Raw genomic sequence first — 18523 nt, forward strand, 5'->3', positions numbered from 1 at the left:
AAAAAAATGTCTTTTTCGTGTTTAATGCACCAAATCATGTAAAAACAATTGGTACAAGTCCAAAATCAGTCCTACAATCTATCATGATGATCTCAAAATGAGTTTCTAAGTAAATCAAAATCCAAGTATGCAAACCTCAAGAATTTCCTTTGAAAAAGCTATAGAAAATAGGCAGTTTTTATGCAAACTTTAAAATTACATAACTCACTCAATATAGATGGGATTTGCATGATTCTTGGCTTGAATGAAAGATATATATGTCTAGTTTATGGAACAAAAGCAGTTTTGCAAGATTGCATCCCTTTTGGTACGAAAAATCGATTTTTATCAAGCAAGGTCAGGAAATCCGAAAATTGAAAAACAAGGTTAGGTTATGAGACTCTTGGATTTTTCTTTGAATGCACTTAACCCTAGCCATTCAACAAGATAAAAGGGTATTGAAAATCAAACGTAGAGGATAGGATGAAGGTTCTTACCAATTCTTGTTGAGTTTCCCAAAGAACAATGCAAGTCGAACTCCTTCATCTCTCCATTTGGTCTGGCCTTCCTCTTCTTCTTCTCTTGTTCTCTCTCTTTCTGTCACTCTTTTTCTCTGTAAAACTCAGAATTTTCGTGGATTCTCTTGGTCTGAACAGGAGTTGATTTTATAAAAGGGTTCTTGTGTCTGTTGGAGAGAAAACTGAAGAGTCACTTCCTATCTTACGTGAAAAAGGTTTTTGACAAAACTTTGGGCTGTTTGTTAGGGCTTTTGGTTTCCCAAGAGGCTTTTAATTGGTTGGCCAATCTATTTGGCCCTTTTTAATTGAGTATTTAGCCTAAGACTCTAGGCTAAATAGCCCAATAATCAATCAAAGACTTTTACTTATCCAAGTCAATTAAATAAAATTCATCATGGCTTTTTATTGGATTTTATTTCCCTTTGGCTGAAAATTCATCCCATCTCCAGCCTTTCTTTTGGCCTTCATGCCATGCAAAAGTCATCATTTTAATCTCTTGCCCAAGTAATCTAGGTTTCTAGCTCTAGTGGTCTAGGTTGGTCAAAGAAAATAGGCTTTTAAAGTCAATTTGCAACCCTTGGTATTCCTAGTTATAAAATCCTAATTCTTAAACAAATTAGATGTCACAAACACATATAATTGTACAAGTATGAGTGTGTGTGTGTGTGTGTGATCTGAAAATGTCACCTAAGTAACCAAATAATTAATTAAAATTATGTTACTTAAATTAGGTAACTTAAAACAATTTTTGGATAAAATAAAAAAATACAAGTGCTTTGGTATTCCCTTGGAATTTCGACACTACCAATTGGATGAACAAAGTTTTGTTTATCATCTAATCAACCAAGTATAAGCAATTAAATCATTTTAGGCAAATATAAGTGTACATTTGCCCCAATTTCGAAATCACCATAAGTATATGAAAATAAATATGGTTCATAATCTCAAATAAAGCATTCAAATAAATAAATTCCATAAATTTGTCCATGTGGAATAAATCTACATTTGTGTTCGAAAGAAATATCAATTAGTTTCTAACTAATTTCAATTAACCTAGTAACACCCATAACCCAAAATCAATAAAATTTGGGGTGTTACACTATTAGACTGATAATTCTCTAAACTATCAAAACAATAGGGAAAAATAGAGAAATCATCTTTTCTCAAATTTTATTAATTATCAACCACCACCTTCAGAAGAGTACAAAAACCCATATTTATAGGGCTTAAGATTACATGGGCACCAAACATACTTGGGTGACAAGAATCCTAATTAAAATTTACCTATATACTAAAACTGAACAAAGGCAGTACTGTAGCTTAGGAATAGTGTGTTTCCTTCTTTGCCCCTTTTTTTTTTTTTTTTAGTTGCTTGCCATTGTAATTAGTGGGTTATTTGGGCCTGTTTTGGTCATTTTGCGTCCTTTTTTCTTCTTCCCCTCATTTTTCTGTGTTTTTACGCCCCGTGCCATTGCTCTCCTTTTCTTCTGTTTCCCCTCTCAGTCTTTTTTTTTTTTGATCTACGTGCCATTCTGTGAATACCAGGGTTGGGTCTGCCCTTTTTTGTCATTCATCCTGATTATTGTTAGAAAGCCCAAAACCCAGAAAATACTGGAACACTCTCATCTCACGCGCCTCTCTCTCTCTCTGTTCTCCTTCGTTCTCTCTCCTTCCGCCCCCTTTATCCGGCCGTATCTTCACCGTCCGGCGACGTATGCCGGCGATATGTTTCCCGATTTCTTCCTCTTCTCTTCCTCTTCATTTCTATGGTATTTGATTAACCCAGAAATTATGCCAAAACTCGAAAAGACACCCAAACCCGATCGAGTCCTCAGGCAGCGATCCGTCAATTCCGGCTAAGTTGGGATGTCGGACCGGGTGGGTTTTGTTCCTCCCATCGTTCTGAGGATGAAGGGGTCTTCAAATTGCTCAACCGACCGCCTTGCACGGAGTTTCGAGGCGGAGAAGTCCGGCGGCCTTCCGCCGCCGATGTTGGCGATTCCGGCGGCGGATGGTGATGATTTTGGTCGGGTTTTGCTCCTCTCTTCCAGGCCTTTCTATTGGTGTGCTTGATCTAAGTCAATTGGGTCCCGAAATGAAAGCTCCAATTCGAACCCTAGCTCCGCCGCTGCCACCGTCACCTGCGACGGCTCCGGTGACTTTACGCCTCAGGTTTTGTGTGAGTTTTACTACTCTTTGTCTACTCTGTCTGATTGTTGGATCGAATTGTTCAATTGGTTGTGAAATCTGTATTTCTAGGTTTTGTACCCACTGCCACCACGATTCCCGCCGGCGCCGATGACTTGATTTCTGTGTTTTAATTTCAGGTTCCCATACTTTCTTGGATTTGAAGATTGGTTTCTTTTTTGGGGTAAGGTATGGTTTTTTTCGCTGGTTTTAGCTTTGGTATGTTTCTGTTCAACTTTTAACTCTCAAGGTTTTGGTTGATTTCTATAAAAAACATTTGAATCATGCCTTAGTGAGTATCATCAAATTCACAAAATTTTGGGGTACTATAATGACTGAGTTTTGCTTATTCCCTTTTTCACTGCAGATATATTGCACTAATGGAGATTTGCTTCACCAGGCTTCGTTCTATTCTGAAGAAGACTCATTTGGTAAGCAATTTCAGACATTATTATTCGAATTGTTTTTGTTTTTAGTACAAATGGTTTTTCAGTCTTTTAAAATAGGCAGTTTGGTTTGGTTAGATACAAGTTAGGAATTGTAATTAGATTGGTTGAAATTAGTGGTATATATAGTTTTATTTTCGTTTATTTGACAGCTGATTTTGAAGTGCTTAATTAATTTTAATTTTATTGTTGCATTGAGATCTCTCAGAAAATATCAACAAAAGTGAAAGGATAATATATATTATTGTTTGTATGGATTGGTAACTTGGATTTCTGTTAAAATCCAAAAACCTAAACTAGAACCCTCTGCCACCGTGACCTCCGCTGTGTATGGCTCTGGTGACTGCTATTTTGAGTGTTTGTGATGGATTGAAATTGGTTGATAGCTTCAGAACTCTGATTTTGTTTGTAGCCGCTGACCGGGTTGAGCTGGATTGCATTGAGATATGTTAATTTCCTAGGTGAATGAACATGGTTAAAGTGAATTTAGTTTAGGTTGGTACGCTGATCTAATTGGTCATTACATGATTGAATTGAGATGTTTTTCCTGTTAATGAAATGACTGGATCATTCTTGATTTAAGAATTATTTGATGATGTTCTGTTATTAATTGAATAATCGGATTATTATGGACTGCTAATGGCAGCTGATTGTAGACTTTGAGCCGCTACATCTGCATGCAAAATTTATGTTCTCATGTGAAATGATTCTTTGTAGGATAATGGATAAGCATTTGAAGTCCCTTGCTTCAAGGCATCTTCATGCCAAATTCATCAGGCTGGATGCAGAGGTCAGTGTAAACTTCAATCATTATTTCTTCTGTTGTTGCAATTAATGCAGCTTTTCGTGTTTACTTGGGCTAACCCTACTTCATTGCAACCTTCCTTTTTGGTCATTTAGTTAGGAAAGTATTTCGATGACAAATTAACCGTTTGAAAATGAAATGCAGAATGCACCCTTCTTCGATCGTCACCAAGCTAGGAGTCAAAACATTGCCTTGAACTTTATAAAAAATTATATATATATATATATATAATTCACTAGATCAATTACCTCAGCTGAGCTAAATAATTATATGTTATATATATGCATGACAGTGTAGTAATATATTAATATATAATTTACTTTTGTGTGATATATTGTTTTGTTGCTGGAAAATTTGACACTATTTCTATAATTGTCTGTTTAGTAGTTCCTCCACTCACTCTCTAGGAGCCGCATTGTCCAGGTAAATTTCTTAAAATTTTTTTAACAGTGTAGTAATTTATATAAATGGATTGGGGAACTGGAGGGAGAAGAGTAAGTTTCATCCGGCCATTATTGCCCAGATGAAGCTTAAGCAGATAAAGAGAGGAACATGAGACTATTTAGACTTTTAGGAAAAGAATGAGTGAACGTAGAGAGGAAAGTGGGGAAGATTTAGAAGATAACAAAGAGAAAATGACAAGTTGATTGTTAAATTGTCTCCATTATTTCCAAAATAATTCTTTTTACAAGTGAACTATAAATTAAAAAAATTTTATGTAACAGCTTCATTTATAAAATTTAAATAATATATAAAAAGACATCTTAAAAAATGTAGCTACCAGCTTCAATTAAAAAAATGTTTGTACAAAATTTACATTTATGATGTACTCTACATTTAAACAGTTGTTCTCTGTATATATGTATTCATCCATCTTTTTCTTGGGCTGGCCCATTTATTCCGATTTTTTGTGTTATGTATAGCAGCCTGTAAATATCGTTAATTGATTCGAACCATCCAATATGAAATCACTGCATCTTATGATATGTTAGATATTAATTGAATAATTGGATAATTAAGAAATGTTAATGGTCATGCTGTTGGTGATTTGTGATGGCTGTGATGATTTTGATTGTTGATGAGTTGGCTTGAGTTGCCAAAATAGTTTTCATATTATGTGTCAAAGGCTCACCGTTTCTTAAGCTACAGGGACAGAACCGGACAGAAACGGTGAGCTATCAATTTCTGTTTTTTGTTTTTTTCCCTCTTTTACTTGACCTTTTCTTGGCAGCCAAACAGAGGCCAAGCCAATTAAATTCCAATTGACTATTTGATTGTAGCATTTTATTTTAACTGGGTGTTCATTTTGTGAGCTTTCAATTTTCTTGATGTTTAAGATCTGAATTTCATTTGCTATTGATGTCAATGTTTACATACATATTTAGATTTTCATATTGGTGTTGCCCACAAGCACTGTCTGTAAGCCTCAGGCTCAAGGTAAAGTCTCCACTTTTTTCTCTCCTCTGATCTCTCTACAATTTGTATAGATTAATTGGTACTGTCTCTGTTCCTAATTTATCTTGCTCTTTTAAAACCATTTTAGGAAGCTGTTTTGATCAATTAGGGTGACTAAATCTTCTACTATTTGATAAAGATTTGGATTTAACAATCTAACAGAAAATTGTGAGCTGTCAATTTATGTTTTTTTGTTTCTTTCTCTCTTTCACTTGGCCTTTTATTGGCCGCCAAACATAGGCCAAGCCAATTAAATTCCAATTGACTATTTGATCCCATGTATTCTTGGGACTTTATAGCATTAAGGGGTGAGAAAACTAACTTTAGTAGTATGGAATGCAGGCATTTCATTAGAGAAGGATGGGAGGAAGAATTCCACACCCGCGGCACCGCACGGGCACATTTACTAGGTATAGATTGAGAAGGAAGAAAATATTCTAGCCTACTATGTGTTTAGAATTTTCTTAAACTACTTTTATTGTGGCTGAGTATGCGATGCTTATTTTGCTTACGTCTTGATCTGAAATAATTTGAGTTATTTTTCCATCACAAAATCAAATACACAATTTGATCATTATTTACAATCTTTATTATCTTAAATTTCACAAAATAATATAATAAACTATATTTTCATCTATATATATATATGTCACCATTTTTATATACTCAAATCACAATTATATTTTCACTTTTCTCACCTGCAACAACACACAGGCACAATAAATTGCAACACCTCAAAGACATGCTTTATACTTCTTAAAAAATTGCATATATGACTATAAAAATTATGAACCAAACTATGAAAACTAATTTCCAACTTCCTCTGTTTATACTTCTCATCCTCTATCTCCAGCTTACTGTTCCTCATTTATTGTGAGATCTTACATTAATGTCATTTTTAACAATAGGTTAACTTCTACTATTGTGCAAAGCTGCTTTTCATTGGTTAACTTCTCTCTCTCTCTCTCTCTCTCTCTCTCTCTCTCTCTCCAGATCTTTATGCCTTAGTTAAAAATTCTCTTTTTTTTTTTTTCTTTTTTTTTTCCCTAAGGCTTCCTTACCCTGCATTATTGTGAGATTTTTAGTTGAACTTCATTTTTATGCATGAATTAACTTCTACTGTTATGTAAAACTACTTTCAATTGGTTAGAGGTGTTCCTTCTGATTCAATGGCTTAAATTGCAAGAATCATTTTTACCAGTTTTTCCGATCTTGCATCTTATCAATCTCATTCAAATAAAGTTTTTACATTCATATGTATTTTTATTACACTTTAAAGAATTTGTCTGCACTTTTAAATTACATGGACTCAAATTTTACCATTATACACACTAACAAATAACATTTTTAAAATTTCAAGCAAAGAAAACGAGAATCCCCCTGCAGAAGGCTATGAAGGAGATAAGCAGTCCGAGAACACTGAAGATGAATCCCCCAAAATCTATTAAGTCACCTGTGAACACCCATCCAAGAACTTTTGAACAATGACCATTTGAATACTGCCCATCTTTTGTTTACTATGACATTCAATTGTCTAACCAAGATTTGTAATATTTTTTTTAATGTTGTTTGGTTTATTAAAATATCATCAATATCTTAGGTTTGTTAAGATGTCATCAATATTTTAACATAACAATGACCATATAAAACATATCATGAATCCGCATTTTGTAACTTAAGCTTGACATTGATGTATATATGTAAAAATTTTATCAGCCTTATGCACGTTTTATAAGCTTTTAAGACCCGCGGCATCGCGCGGGCACTAATACTAGTGAAATCTAAAATAAAATAAAATCTAAAATATTAATTAAAATCCTATCTTACCAAACCTAAGAAAAGTTCCTAAAACTAATAGAGACTTCGTATTACAAATTATTAAAATAAAATAAATCTTCTGAAATTAAAAGATAGATATTTCGAATACGCATACTGCATCATAGAATAACCAATTTCATCTTTATTGCAACACAATATAGTCTCTCTATCATCCTATGTTCCCAAATCATGGTCGAATATAAATTTCGACAATCCTAGCATGATCCTTGAGGTACAATACTTATGTATAGATTCCATATATTCGATAAAAGAAGCTTGTTTCCATGCTCTAGTACTCTGGCCACAGATTCTTGAATCTAGACATCTGTTGCCTCTTAGAATATAGATCATGTGTTGAACACACACATGTCCCCATACGTCAGTGACTATACCCAATCTGTACCTTTGACTAAACTCTAGGAGCCTAGCTTTATAGTACAGTTAAAGCATAGCGACCGAGTGCACATGACAACTGTGACGTCTCAAGTCTAGGGACCAGTTGTGTTATCAAGACTTAACGAATTCATGTTGACGAGTGAGTTGTAAAACTTTATGCAAAATGCAAATAATGATATCGGGTAGGAAATTATTCAATCAATTAAATCTTTTTAATGATTTCTTATGAGTTCTTGGTACTCGAAGAGGTGTGAAATTGTTGAATTTATCCTATCACTGTTACTCCATGACAGGTATTTGTTATGTCGGTCACGTTTAGTGAACCATTTACTAACACTCATGATCTTCTCCTAGTGTCTCTACACTGATAATCTGAGACCGATTATCCTAAACATTAAACATAGATAGATCATGATATATGGTCTTACCAGATTGATATTGTCTAGTTATCAATCATGCAACCAGGAAAAATTTAGACTCAAGTACTAAGGGATATAAGTCTCACTGTCCTAATAACTTCTTTAGGACGTACATTATTCCTATTAACTTGAAATCATGGACCTCTTTTATGCATACACACATATATTAGGGTATAGTATATATGTATATGAAGGATGAAACATAAAAGACAAGTTTGACCATGATGTTAGAAATATACACAATACATTTATTAAAACGATTTGCATTAGGGCATACTATTCCAACAGTTTTGTCACTACCTACCACAACCATTCTATCGGATTCCAAATGGAAAAGCTGCGAGAGATCTTGCAATTTTTCATTTTCTTTTCTCATCTACCAAACCGATCTTAGCTGTTAGCTTGATTTTTTGCAAGAGAAGTCATTAGTAAAAGCAGCAGCTGCACTAGTTTCAAGGGGAGCGACTCGACTCGATCCAGATGTAGTGAGAGTTCCTCCAATTTCGACCTACATATTCTTGGATCTTGTTGCAAATTGAATTTTACTTTTATGTGCTTCTTTTAGTTTTCCAAATTTCTCTTTTATTTTGGTCTTCAATTTAAGGTTCTATTTGTAACTGAAAACTAATCTGATATGGTTTTAGAAAAAAAAAAATCTAGAAAATATATTGTTGATCTTATTAAATAATGTAAAATAATAACTGTTTTATTGAATTTTTTTGTTTTAAAAATTAATCAGACATGTTATCCTTTGTGGCACCAATCCGGCCTCTTGCATTAATATTATAATGCAGTCCAATTCAGCAGTGCCCGCTAAGGCCCAAGGCACAGGCCACAAATTGGTAAAGGCCTCGTTTATCCCATCAGTCTACTATTCTACTATTAACAAAAAAATTTATAATGACATAAAAATTTAAGCAAATTACAATTTAGTACCTCAACTTTACATGTTGTTTCAACTTAGTACCCCAACTTTGAAAATTTGCAAAAAAGTACCTCAACTTTCATTTTGTGTAAAAATAGTACCTTCGTTAGTTTTTATGTCAAATAAACCGTTATCTATTGACATGGCAGAGGTATTTTCGTATTTTTCCCCAAATTTTAAAAATAATAATATTTTTAAAAACTTTTGAATAAAAAAATTTCTTAAAATAATTAAAACTTTTAAAAATTTAAAAAAACAAATTGGGGGGAGATGGGCAGAGGGATGGTCGGGGGTTTGGGTGAGGGGGTTGGGTTGGGGTTGGGTAAGGGGGGGTGAGGGGGGGAGGGGCGACGGGACTGGTGGGTCAGGCAGGGAGAGGGGGGAGGATGGGTGGGGGTGGCCTGGGATGGCTGAGGGAAGGCTGGGTGGGGGCGGGAAGGGGAGGGGACAGGACTGGGGGAGGGGAGGGGATGGGAGGGGAGGGGAGGGGCTGGGGCTGGGGGGAGGGGTGCAAAAGGGGCTGGGGGTGCGACGACGCTGGGGCTGGGTCGGGCAGGAGAGGGGGAGGGTGGGGTCGGGCAGGGAGTGGGTCGAGCAGGAAGATGGGAGAGGATGGGAGGGGCAGGCTGGGGAGATGAGGGGTGGGGGCTGGCTGGGGAAGGGAAGGGGAGGGGAGGGGAGGGGAGGGGAGGGGAAGGGTGGGGCGGGCAGGGGGTGGGGGGGGAAGGGTGGGTCGAGCAGGGGGTGGGTCGAGCAGGGAGAGGGGGGAGGATGGGGGGGCGGGCTGGGGAGGGGAAAGGAGGGCAGAGGCTGGGTGGGGGTGGGAAGGGGAGGGGCTGGGTGGGGGCGCGGGGCATGGCTAGGGAAGGAGGGGGAAAGGTTTTTTTTTTTTTTTTAATGAAATTTTTTTATTTTAATTATTTTAAGAAATTTTTTTATTCAAAAGTTTTTAAAAATATTATTATTTTTTAAATTTAGGAAAAAAGACGAAAATACCACTGCCACATCAGCATATAACGAGTTATTTGACAGAAAAATTAACAAAGGTACTATTTTGACACAAAATGAAAGTTGAGGTACTTTTTTACAAGTTTTCAAAATTGGGATTCTAAGTTGAAAAAACATGTAAAGTTGAAGTACTAAATTGTAATTTGCTCTAAATTTTTTTATAATGGAAGCCTACAAACCTCCATCCTTTTCTCTTAAAAAAAAAAAAAAAAAACAATTTTAGGCCTAATGATATAACGGAAGGCTAGTAGCCTACACGCCTACAATTAATATTGCACACCTACAATTAAGCCTCCATCCTTTTCTCTATTCTAATACAACCCATCATTGATCTTTCCATCAGACTCTACTCTTAAGCTCTTTCTCTCCTTCTCTCTCTCTCTTTCAACCCTAAAAATTAAGAGAAACTTACCAGTTACTCCAATGAGTCTTGACTATTGAGTTTGAAGATTAAGATTATTAGAGACTAGAGAGCCAGAGAGTCTAATATCTACTCTCTATGTAGTTTCACCTTAAGCCTTACTTTTCATTGAGCCGCTACTGCAATTCAATTTTATACAATAGTATAATATAATTAGATTAAAGAGAAATGCTATCTACGTTCTCTTTTAGAACAAAGATAACAGTAACACATTCGTTGGAGGAGATGGGTATGGGAAGTCGTCCATGTGAAACAAGATTAAATGATCGACAATCGGTTACGCAGGGTGACAGGTTGAGTTGTCGCCCTTATTTGCCATGTTCGATAAACTGGGTTATGAAGTGGAGGAGTTCAGGTTGTGCTGGGAGAAATGAGTGACGATGAGGTCCCTATTTAATCAGATTGAGCAGAGGTTGCGTTGGGATATGTGGGTGAGGGTGCCTTGAAAGCCATTAAAGGTTGATTGGGCCGGATCGACTTCACCTATTGTCTACACAATCTTATATTACAGACCAATGTCAGCTAGTCCATAGTTCCTACTTACAGTGATCTGATTACAAATTGCATATGGACAAATAGTACACACTTGAGCTCTAAAGTATGCCTCACTTCAATCTAGCTACCTCTGCACAAAGAGTGTTTTAACTCTATATATATTCACCCATCCAGTTAATTGTTCTCATTGTCATGTACTATGTTATTACATGCATTTACAATTGTAATATGTTTTTTTCTTCCTAATTTGGAATAAGTTAATAGTGTTTCCTATGATAAATGCTTCAAATTAGGAGGTGGAGTTAGTTTTTAGAATACAAATGATTTATCATGCAATAGGGTAAACCTTATGCAATTAGACTCCAAAATAAAGAAATATCACGAAAATATCGATATTGGCCTCCGTCCACAAATACAAACACATAATTTTTAAATGAAACTTTAAAAAATACTAAATAAATCATCAATGTATGTATTAAACATATAAATGTCATAAATTAGAGTCCATATGATAAGTATATGATATGTAAGAGATATAATACACATTAGTCTCAAATTTGAAAAATAAAATTGAACTATAATAGATAATGCATATACAATATGAAAGATTGAACACATCAGTCAATCTCTAATATAAAAAAAGGCATGTCCAATAAAAAAGATTAGTAAACAATAAAGCTCTTAAAAAAATAAATAAATAACAAGCCTATATAATCAAATAAAAAAACATAAAATTATATAAATACAAGTATTATTAGATTAAAAACAAGCAAACCATTTCCATATACATTTTTTTATTTATTATTATTAGAATGTCATTCCCTATTAAATAAGAATGTAGAATTGAGATATTTAATTAAAAGTCAACAAACAAAAAAACTAATAAATGCCCCAAATTTAATGTGTGTAGGTTTAATATATATTTTTTTTTTTCAACCCAGTATTTGTAATAGAAGTTTCAGCCCAACCCACTAATCAATTAATCAAAAACCTCAGAGAAGTCCAAACCCAATATTTGTAGTCTTCTGATCTTCTCTAATTGTCACTGTCGTTGTCATCTATTTTGCCCAAACACCAGATGTGCGAAAGAGAGAGAAGAGAGAGGAATCAAACCGACTTATTTAAAAGCAAACCACAACGATCCTAATCCCAATTCTTCCAATAAGCTTCAACCTTGAAACCCTAATTTCACACAGACCCTAGAAAAACCAAAAACACAATGAATCCTGAATCTCACAATTTCCAAATCTTCCTCCAATCGCCAGATTTCCAAATTCCAACCCAAACCCTAACCGTATCGCCAACTCAAACCCTCCATGACCTCAAGCTCTCTCTTTTCTCCCAAACCCAACCAACCCTCTACTTCACCCTCAACGGTAAACCCTTAAACGACTCCACCCCACTTCTCAATTCCCAAATTTCCCCCCTTTCTACCCTAATTTTACGAATTAGAGCTCGTGGAGGCGGCGGAGATGGCGGTGCGACCGGGGCCGAGTCCCGCGATTGTTATCTCAAAATGTACGCCGAGAAAAAACCCGATAAGGTCGACCCGAATGAGCAGAGGCTGTCCAAGTGGCTGAACTGCGCTCTCTCCAACGAACCCTTGAAGGAGCCGTGCGTGGTTGATTTGCTTGGCAATCCCTTTAACAAGGAGCCTCTTGTGGAGGCCTTGTTGGGCAAGAAGCTGCCCAAGGCCTTTGGGCACATAAAGGGATTGAAGGACATGATCACTGTTCATTTTTCGCCGATTCCCGGGGCTGAATCCGATGGTCAATTGAATTCCCGGCCTCGGTTTCAGTGCCCCATTACTGGGCTGGAGTTTAATGGTAAGTATAAGTTTTTGGCATTGAGAACATGTGGCCATGTATTGAGCGCAAAGGCGTTGAAGGAGGTGAAGTCGAAGACATGCCTTGTTTGTCATGTAGGATTTTCTGAGGCGGATAAGATTGTGATCAATGGGAACGAAGAGGAAGTTGCGGCGTTGAGGGATAGAATGGAAGCTGAGAAGGCGAATTTGAGAGTGAAAAAGGTGAAGAAGACGAAAAATGGGGATGCTTGTGTGAATGGAGAGGAGGGTGTGAGGTTTGAGGCTTCGCGGTTGAGTGGTACCAAGCATGGCATTGATGTTAAGGCTGCTGAGAAGGCTTCGGCTAAGGTAGAGGGAAACGGGAAGGTTGAGAATGGCGGGGATAGTGTGAAGGGTGCGAATAATGCTGCTGCGAAGAGGTTCAAGGCGGTGGATATAGCCCCGCCCAATGCTACTAAGGAAGTGTATGCGTCCATTTTCACATCGTCAAGGAAGTCGGAATTCAAGGAAACATTTTCTTGTAGATCTCTCCCACTTGGTAGAAACTGATTGATGGTAAGGTCAACCAAGAGAGTGTGATAGTGTCTTATTTGTAATGTGATTTTTTATGCTTGGATAACTGATTTTCTTGTAATTGAAGTTCATCTTTAACAGGAAACTTTGACTCTGTTATGATTGTTATATACTCTCATTAACTTTGTCTTTTTGCTTGTTAGCAAACATAGTTCTTTGATGTACAATATCAGTGTAAATTGTGAAGATAGTGTTTTTGATTGAGATTGATGCTTCAACTAAACAAGTTTCATTTGCAGCAATAACACAAGGTTGCAGAAGCAGCTGAGTTACCGTAAATTTGTTATAAATAACAGATGATGATATTGGAACAAATTATATTATTCCTGTAGTAATTAATAGCATAGTGGCAGTTGCATGAGTCGTATAGTTTGTATTTATCTGAAGAGTTATTTGAGTGTCATATATGGTAGTTTTGTGAACCTAGCTTTTAAAACTTGAAGAGTTCCTGGGTTTGCGCCCTGGCTCCCCAAAGAAACAGTGCAGTCAATCTTTGGCTAATGGGGTTTCATGTTTGTGAAGGCTTTTAAACTGTAGGGTTGTTGAGCACCATTGTCATATACCTTTGATTGTTTTTCATTGAGCTCTTGGGCTGTTGGAAGGAGCCTGGAATGGATTAAGTTGTCACTTGTCAAGAAGGATTGGATTACACGATGGTATCTACCTTCTGGTTTAGTTAGCTGCTTGCAGATGATGAGGTGTTTCTTAACTAAGGGATTCAAAAATTTCATAAATTCTTAAACAAGGTGATCTGTTGCTTAGAGGTTGAGGACATGTTTGTTAAGTGATCGTGTCTTATGTCCATTATCAAAAGGATTTGGACCCTTTGATAATATTTTTTTTATTGGAGAGAGATCAGAGATGCAAGGAGAAAAATACGGAATAAAACTAAATTCGACAAAAAAAAAAATGATTGTAGTTATTTATGTACTAATTGCAAGGAGCAAAATCATCACGTACATTAGGCTTAAAGCAATCCAGCACTAATTGCATCCACATTGGCCAACTTTATGTACTTTACAAGTTGCAATTGGCCTATATGGGTAGGCCCATTTGGTCCATTTCTTTTCATAAAGCAAAGCTCATGAGTCATGAGCCAGTGCCTGATTTATTAGACAACTCCATCTCTGCATACAGTTTTCCACATTACATTGATTTTGTGGCAAAGAATTAGAGATAATTCCCTCTGTTTTCATTGAATAAGTAAAACAAGAGAGGATGCTGTGTCGTCGATCAGTAAGGGTTTCAAACCAAACCAGGAAAACAAAGAAGGTGAGAGGAAGAGAGAAGTAAACGGCTGCTGCGTGAGAAGTGAAATAGAGTTAGGGTTTCTAACTTTCTAACCCTCTAGTAGTCTAGTGCTCGATGATGGCGGCAATTGGCGGTTTGGGCTTAAAACTTAAGTTAGTAAAAAGCCCAGTAAGAAGAATATGACAATCCCGTCTACTTACAGACTTATAGTATGTAAGCCCAAATTAGATGCCCAAACATTCATTACCCACTCGGTTAGTTTACTTTAATTTCAATTTTCAACTAGGGTTGCTCATCGGTCTGTTCGGTTTGGTATTGGGACTTACCAAAACAAAACAAAAAATTTTAGTATTTTTTGGTTTTGGTATTTTTTAGTTTGGTAATTTTTGGTAAACTTCGGTTTTCAGTTCGATTTCGATATTTTTGGTATCAAATACTTTCAGTTAATTTTCGATTTATTTTGGTATATTTTCGGTTTAATTATATTAATGCTAATGATTTTATACCAATATAAATCGAAATTTAATCAAATATGATACATAATATATAATGTTTGATAGATATATATTTGCACGAGTAGTATTGGTAGTTTAGTATAGTACTAGTATTAATTGCAATAATATTAATATCAGTAATATATACTAGTATAAGTAGTTAATAATATATATTAGTACATATCCTATTAAGTTAGTATGTATATATACCAATAAATATGGGGATATATATATTAAAAATGCTCTAAAATTAACTTGTTAGTAAGTTAATACAAAACTAACTATCATGTTGGGCCTACTGCACAATGTAATCTTAAAATCTGAACCGTCTATTTTTTAGGTCATACTTCAAAAATCATCTCTATAAAAAATCTCCACAATCGGAAGTCATTGAGTCATTTGATTATAACAACAACTATTTCTATGCTTTTATCGAAAACACTGATGGTCTATTTATTTTATCTGAATTAGATGACTACATAATTTCCGATTTAGTTGATTTTTTACAAGGATGATCTTTGAAATATGATCTAACAAATGAATTGTTCGGATTATAAAATTAGTTATGTGGTGGGCCCAAAAGCATGGTTAGTTTTGTATTAACTTACTAACTAATTAATTTTAGAGCACTCCACTATAATCTATGCAAAAAATTAGCTCAATCGGAGATGTAAAAGTGAGGTAACGATGATCGAATTAATGAATGATCGTGGTTTAATAACTTTAATTATAGTTGTATTATAAAAGTTGTATATACACATATACATTTATGTTTAATTATAGTTGTAATGTTATATATTATTATTTATGGTATTACACTATTACTAACATAATAGTATTATATAATAACTTAATAAACATATTAATAATTTATTTGAGTAAACAAATAAAAAAGCTATTAAATATGTTATGATTCACAAACTAGACAAATAAACTAGTTAGCTTAGTTGATTGAGAGTTGAAGCTTATTATGCGAGGTCTCTTGTTCGAATCACAGCATAACCAAAATCTTATATTTTTTTTATTAAAGATATATATGTGTGTAAATAGGCTTTGGACTTATTCTAGGCCACCAGGTTGGGCCTAGCCTGGCCCGGTCATGCCCAAAAACCCTATTGGGCTTCTCTAATTCAAGCCAAACCCGACCCGAGTCCAAAAGCCAGCCCGGCCCGGCCCATTGCCGACCCCTATATGAAACTCACACAAAGCAGTGGCCAAAACATAAGTTCACAGAAAGCCGATGGCATCAGAGTCAGCGGGTGGTGGGAGTGGAACACCCCAACCTCAACTAAGGAAGGACCCGGTGACAAACCGGTGGGTGATATTCTCACCCGCCAGAGCCAAGCGACCTTCCGACTTCAAAGCCAAGTCTCCGATCCCTAACCCTAATCCCAACCACCAACAACAATGCCCCTTCTGCATCGGCCACGAGCACGAGTGCGCTCCCGAAATCTTCCGGGTCCCGCCCGAAAACCCCGACTGGAAGATCCGGGTCATCCAGAACCTCTACCCCGCGCTCAGCAGGGACATCCCCCAAGCCCCATTTGATAACAACAACTCGGGTTCGGGCCCGTTTCCGGGTCGGGTTATTAGTGGGTTTGGAGTACACGACGTGGTGATTGAGACCCCGGTTCACTCGCTTCAGCTTAGTGATTTGTCGGCAACAGAGATCGGTGAGGTTCTTGTTGCTCATAGGACGAGGATCGAGCAGCTTATCAGCTACAATACCATCAAATACGTCCAGGTTTGTTTTTGGCCTTCCATTTTGGAGAATTTTGAGTTCAATTTAGTTTTTCTGTTTTATTAGTAAAATTCCATTTTTATATGTACTTCACGGTTTAATATTTCATTTGGAGATTTGGGTCTTCGAGACTCTTCGTACTCGAGCTTGAATTTATTCTTTATTTATTTATTTATTTATTTATTTATTTATTTTTTATTCTTAGTAATTTATCGTTTTACATTTGAGATTGGAGAATGGGTTTATATGAGTTGAACTGTTTCACCAAAATCTGTGTTATTGCATATATATATATTTTTTTTTTATATGAAAGCAAAATGTTTACCATTGTAAATAAATTAAAAATGTGTCATAAGAGAGTTGAGAGAAATGGTGATGCATGTATTTAACACATACGTGTGCATGTAACATATGATCCCTAGATTTATATGGTTCTTATTTGATTTCAGTTATTTGAGTAATTTTGTTATGTCTGTTACATATTCATGGATACACAGATTAATGGAAACATTCATGTACCTCAAATGGATAGAGCGACTTGGAATTTTATTGGGAATAATAAAAGCAAGAAATTATGTTCTCATTAGCATCTATTTATTGTCTTGAGTACAAGTTATTTTGATAGTACAAGGTTGAATTTTAAACTTGGAAGATTGCTTGCGAATTGCGATTTACATATTATGATGTTTCATTCCCAAAACCAAAATACCTTTCTGCATTTTGAATTTTAAAAATCAGGGATATGAAAGTTTAATTTGGAAATGTCTTTCTACAGAAAACCTTTCAGTTAAATGGTAATTGTATACCTTCTTTTGGAGTCTATTTTCAAGTTATCCCTCTCTCCTTCCATGTCAGTTTGTCATTTAAGCTGATTTTTGTTTTTTAATGCTTTGAAGGTGTTTAAGAATCATGGTGTTTCAGCTGGGGCATCAATGAGTCACTCGCACAGTCAGATATTGGCTCTTCCAATTGTTCCTCCTGCTGTTTCTGGCCGACTTAATAGTATGAAGGAGTATTTTGATCAGACAGGGAAATGTAGCATTTGCGAATTTAACAAACAGGATCTATTGATTGATGTTTCAGCCCATTTCATTTCAGTTGTACCTTTTGCTGCTACATTTCCATTTGAGATATGGATCATTCCTCTGAAGCACTCTCCTCATTTTCATGAACTAGATGGAGAGGAGGTAATTAATGGTCTATCTTTTATGAACTTGGATCTTCACTTATGAACTGCATTTGCTTCTTCTTTGGCAAAAACAAATTGAGATTAGGATCTTGTTCATTTTGTAATATTAGTTGAAGCATATGTAATTTCAAATATTTGGATTAATCAGATACATTGATTTTCTTAATGGTTGATATGCATCTTTGCAGGCACTTGACCTAGGAGGGCTCCTGAAACTTATGCTTAGGAAGATGTCTGTGCAGTTGAACAATCCACCATATAATTTCATGATTCAGACTTCCCCTCTTAGGGACAATGCTTCGGAGTTACCTCACTCTCATTGGTTCTTGCAGATAGTACCTCAGTTAAGTAATGTAGCAGGCTTTGAAATTGGAACTGGGTGTTACATAAACCCAGTCTTCCCAGAGGATGCAGCAAAACTTTTGAGGGAAGTAAATGTTTCACCTTCCCAATGAAGTAATACAGTTGTGCTGCCCCCTACCTCGATCCCCCCCTCCCCCCTCCCCCCTCTAGGCCTCTTTCCTTGGCCTCCCTTTGTAACAAAAAAATAAATAAATAAATTATACAGTACTGGTATCATTGTACATTTTTCTTGA

At 36.0% G+C, this 18523-nt stretch overlaps 2 protein-coding genes and 1 long non-coding RNA gene across 21 annotated transcripts; all 3 read left to right on the forward strand.

Moving 5' to 3' along the window:
* The first annotated feature begins 1929 nt into the window (after nt 1–1929).
* LOC147283009 (uncharacterized) lies at nt 1930–6993 on the forward strand. Of its 19 annotated transcripts, none has more exons than XR_015123008.1 (9): nt 1930–2676; nt 2825–2873; nt 3052–3115; nt 3848–3920; nt 4323–4358; nt 5321–5372; nt 5733–5800; nt 6299–6335; nt 6751–6993. It is a non-coding gene; the product is annotated as an uncharacterized LOC147283009 (long non-coding RNA). The 19 variants fall into 19 exon arrangements; XR_015123014.1 differs by lacking the exon at nt 6299–6335 and adding an exon at nt 5479–5558 and having other exon boundaries at nt 1966–2669; nt 2757–2868; nt 4320–4358; XR_015123015.1 differs by lacking the exon at nt 6299–6335 and adding an exon at nt 5479–5558 and having other exon boundaries at nt 1977–2669; nt 2825–2868; nt 4320–4358.
* Nucleotides 6994–11894: 4901 nt separating this feature from the next.
* LOC147283010 (uncharacterized) lies at nt 11895–13436 on the forward strand. The gene has a single exon (XM_086248018.1). It carries the CDS (start codon nt 12092–12094, stop codon nt 13226–13228), a length of 1137 nt encoding a protein of 378 aa, XP_086104144.1. The 5' UTR covers nt 11895–12091; the 3' UTR covers nt 13229–13436.
* A 2797-nt stretch (nt 13437–16233) lies between these two features.
* Nucleotides 16234–18439, forward strand: LOC147283011 (putative galactose-1-phosphate uridyltransferase). Its single transcript, XM_086247875.1, has 3 exons — nt 16234–16741; nt 17635–17925; nt 18116–18439. Exons 1-3 carry the CDS (start codon nt 16238–16240, stop codon nt 18380–18382), a joined length of 1062 nt encoding a protein of 353 aa, XP_086104001.1. The 5' UTR covers nt 16234–16237; the 3' UTR covers nt 18383–18439.
* Nucleotides 18440–18523: the final 84 nt, after the last annotated feature.

This window comes from Dryas octopetala, chromosome 6 (genome assembly GCF_963921425.1).
Source record: "Dryas octopetala chromosome 6, drDryOcto1.1, whole genome shotgun sequence".
Taxonomy (NCBI): Eukaryota; Viridiplantae; Streptophyta; class Magnoliopsida; order Rosales; family Rosaceae; genus Dryas; species Dryas octopetala.

Bases quoted from the DNA above. Each gene is read 5' to 3' on its own strand.
- LOC147283010 (XM_086248018.1), top strand. From the start codon at position 12,092: ATGAATCCTGAATCTCACAATTTCCAAATCTTCCTCCAATCGCCAGAT.
- LOC147283011 (XM_086247875.1), top strand. From the start codon at position 16,238: ATGGCATCAGAGTCAGCGGGTGGTGGGAGTGGAACACCCCAACCTCAA. The intron at 16,742-17,634 runs GTTTGTTTTTGG...AATGCTTTGAAG, and splicing joins ATACCATCAAATACGTCCAG to GTGTTTAAGAATCATGGTGT. The intron at 17,926-18,115 runs GTAATTAATGGT...GCATCTTTGCAG, and splicing joins ATGAACTAGATGGAGAGGAG to GCACTTGACCTAGGAGGGCT.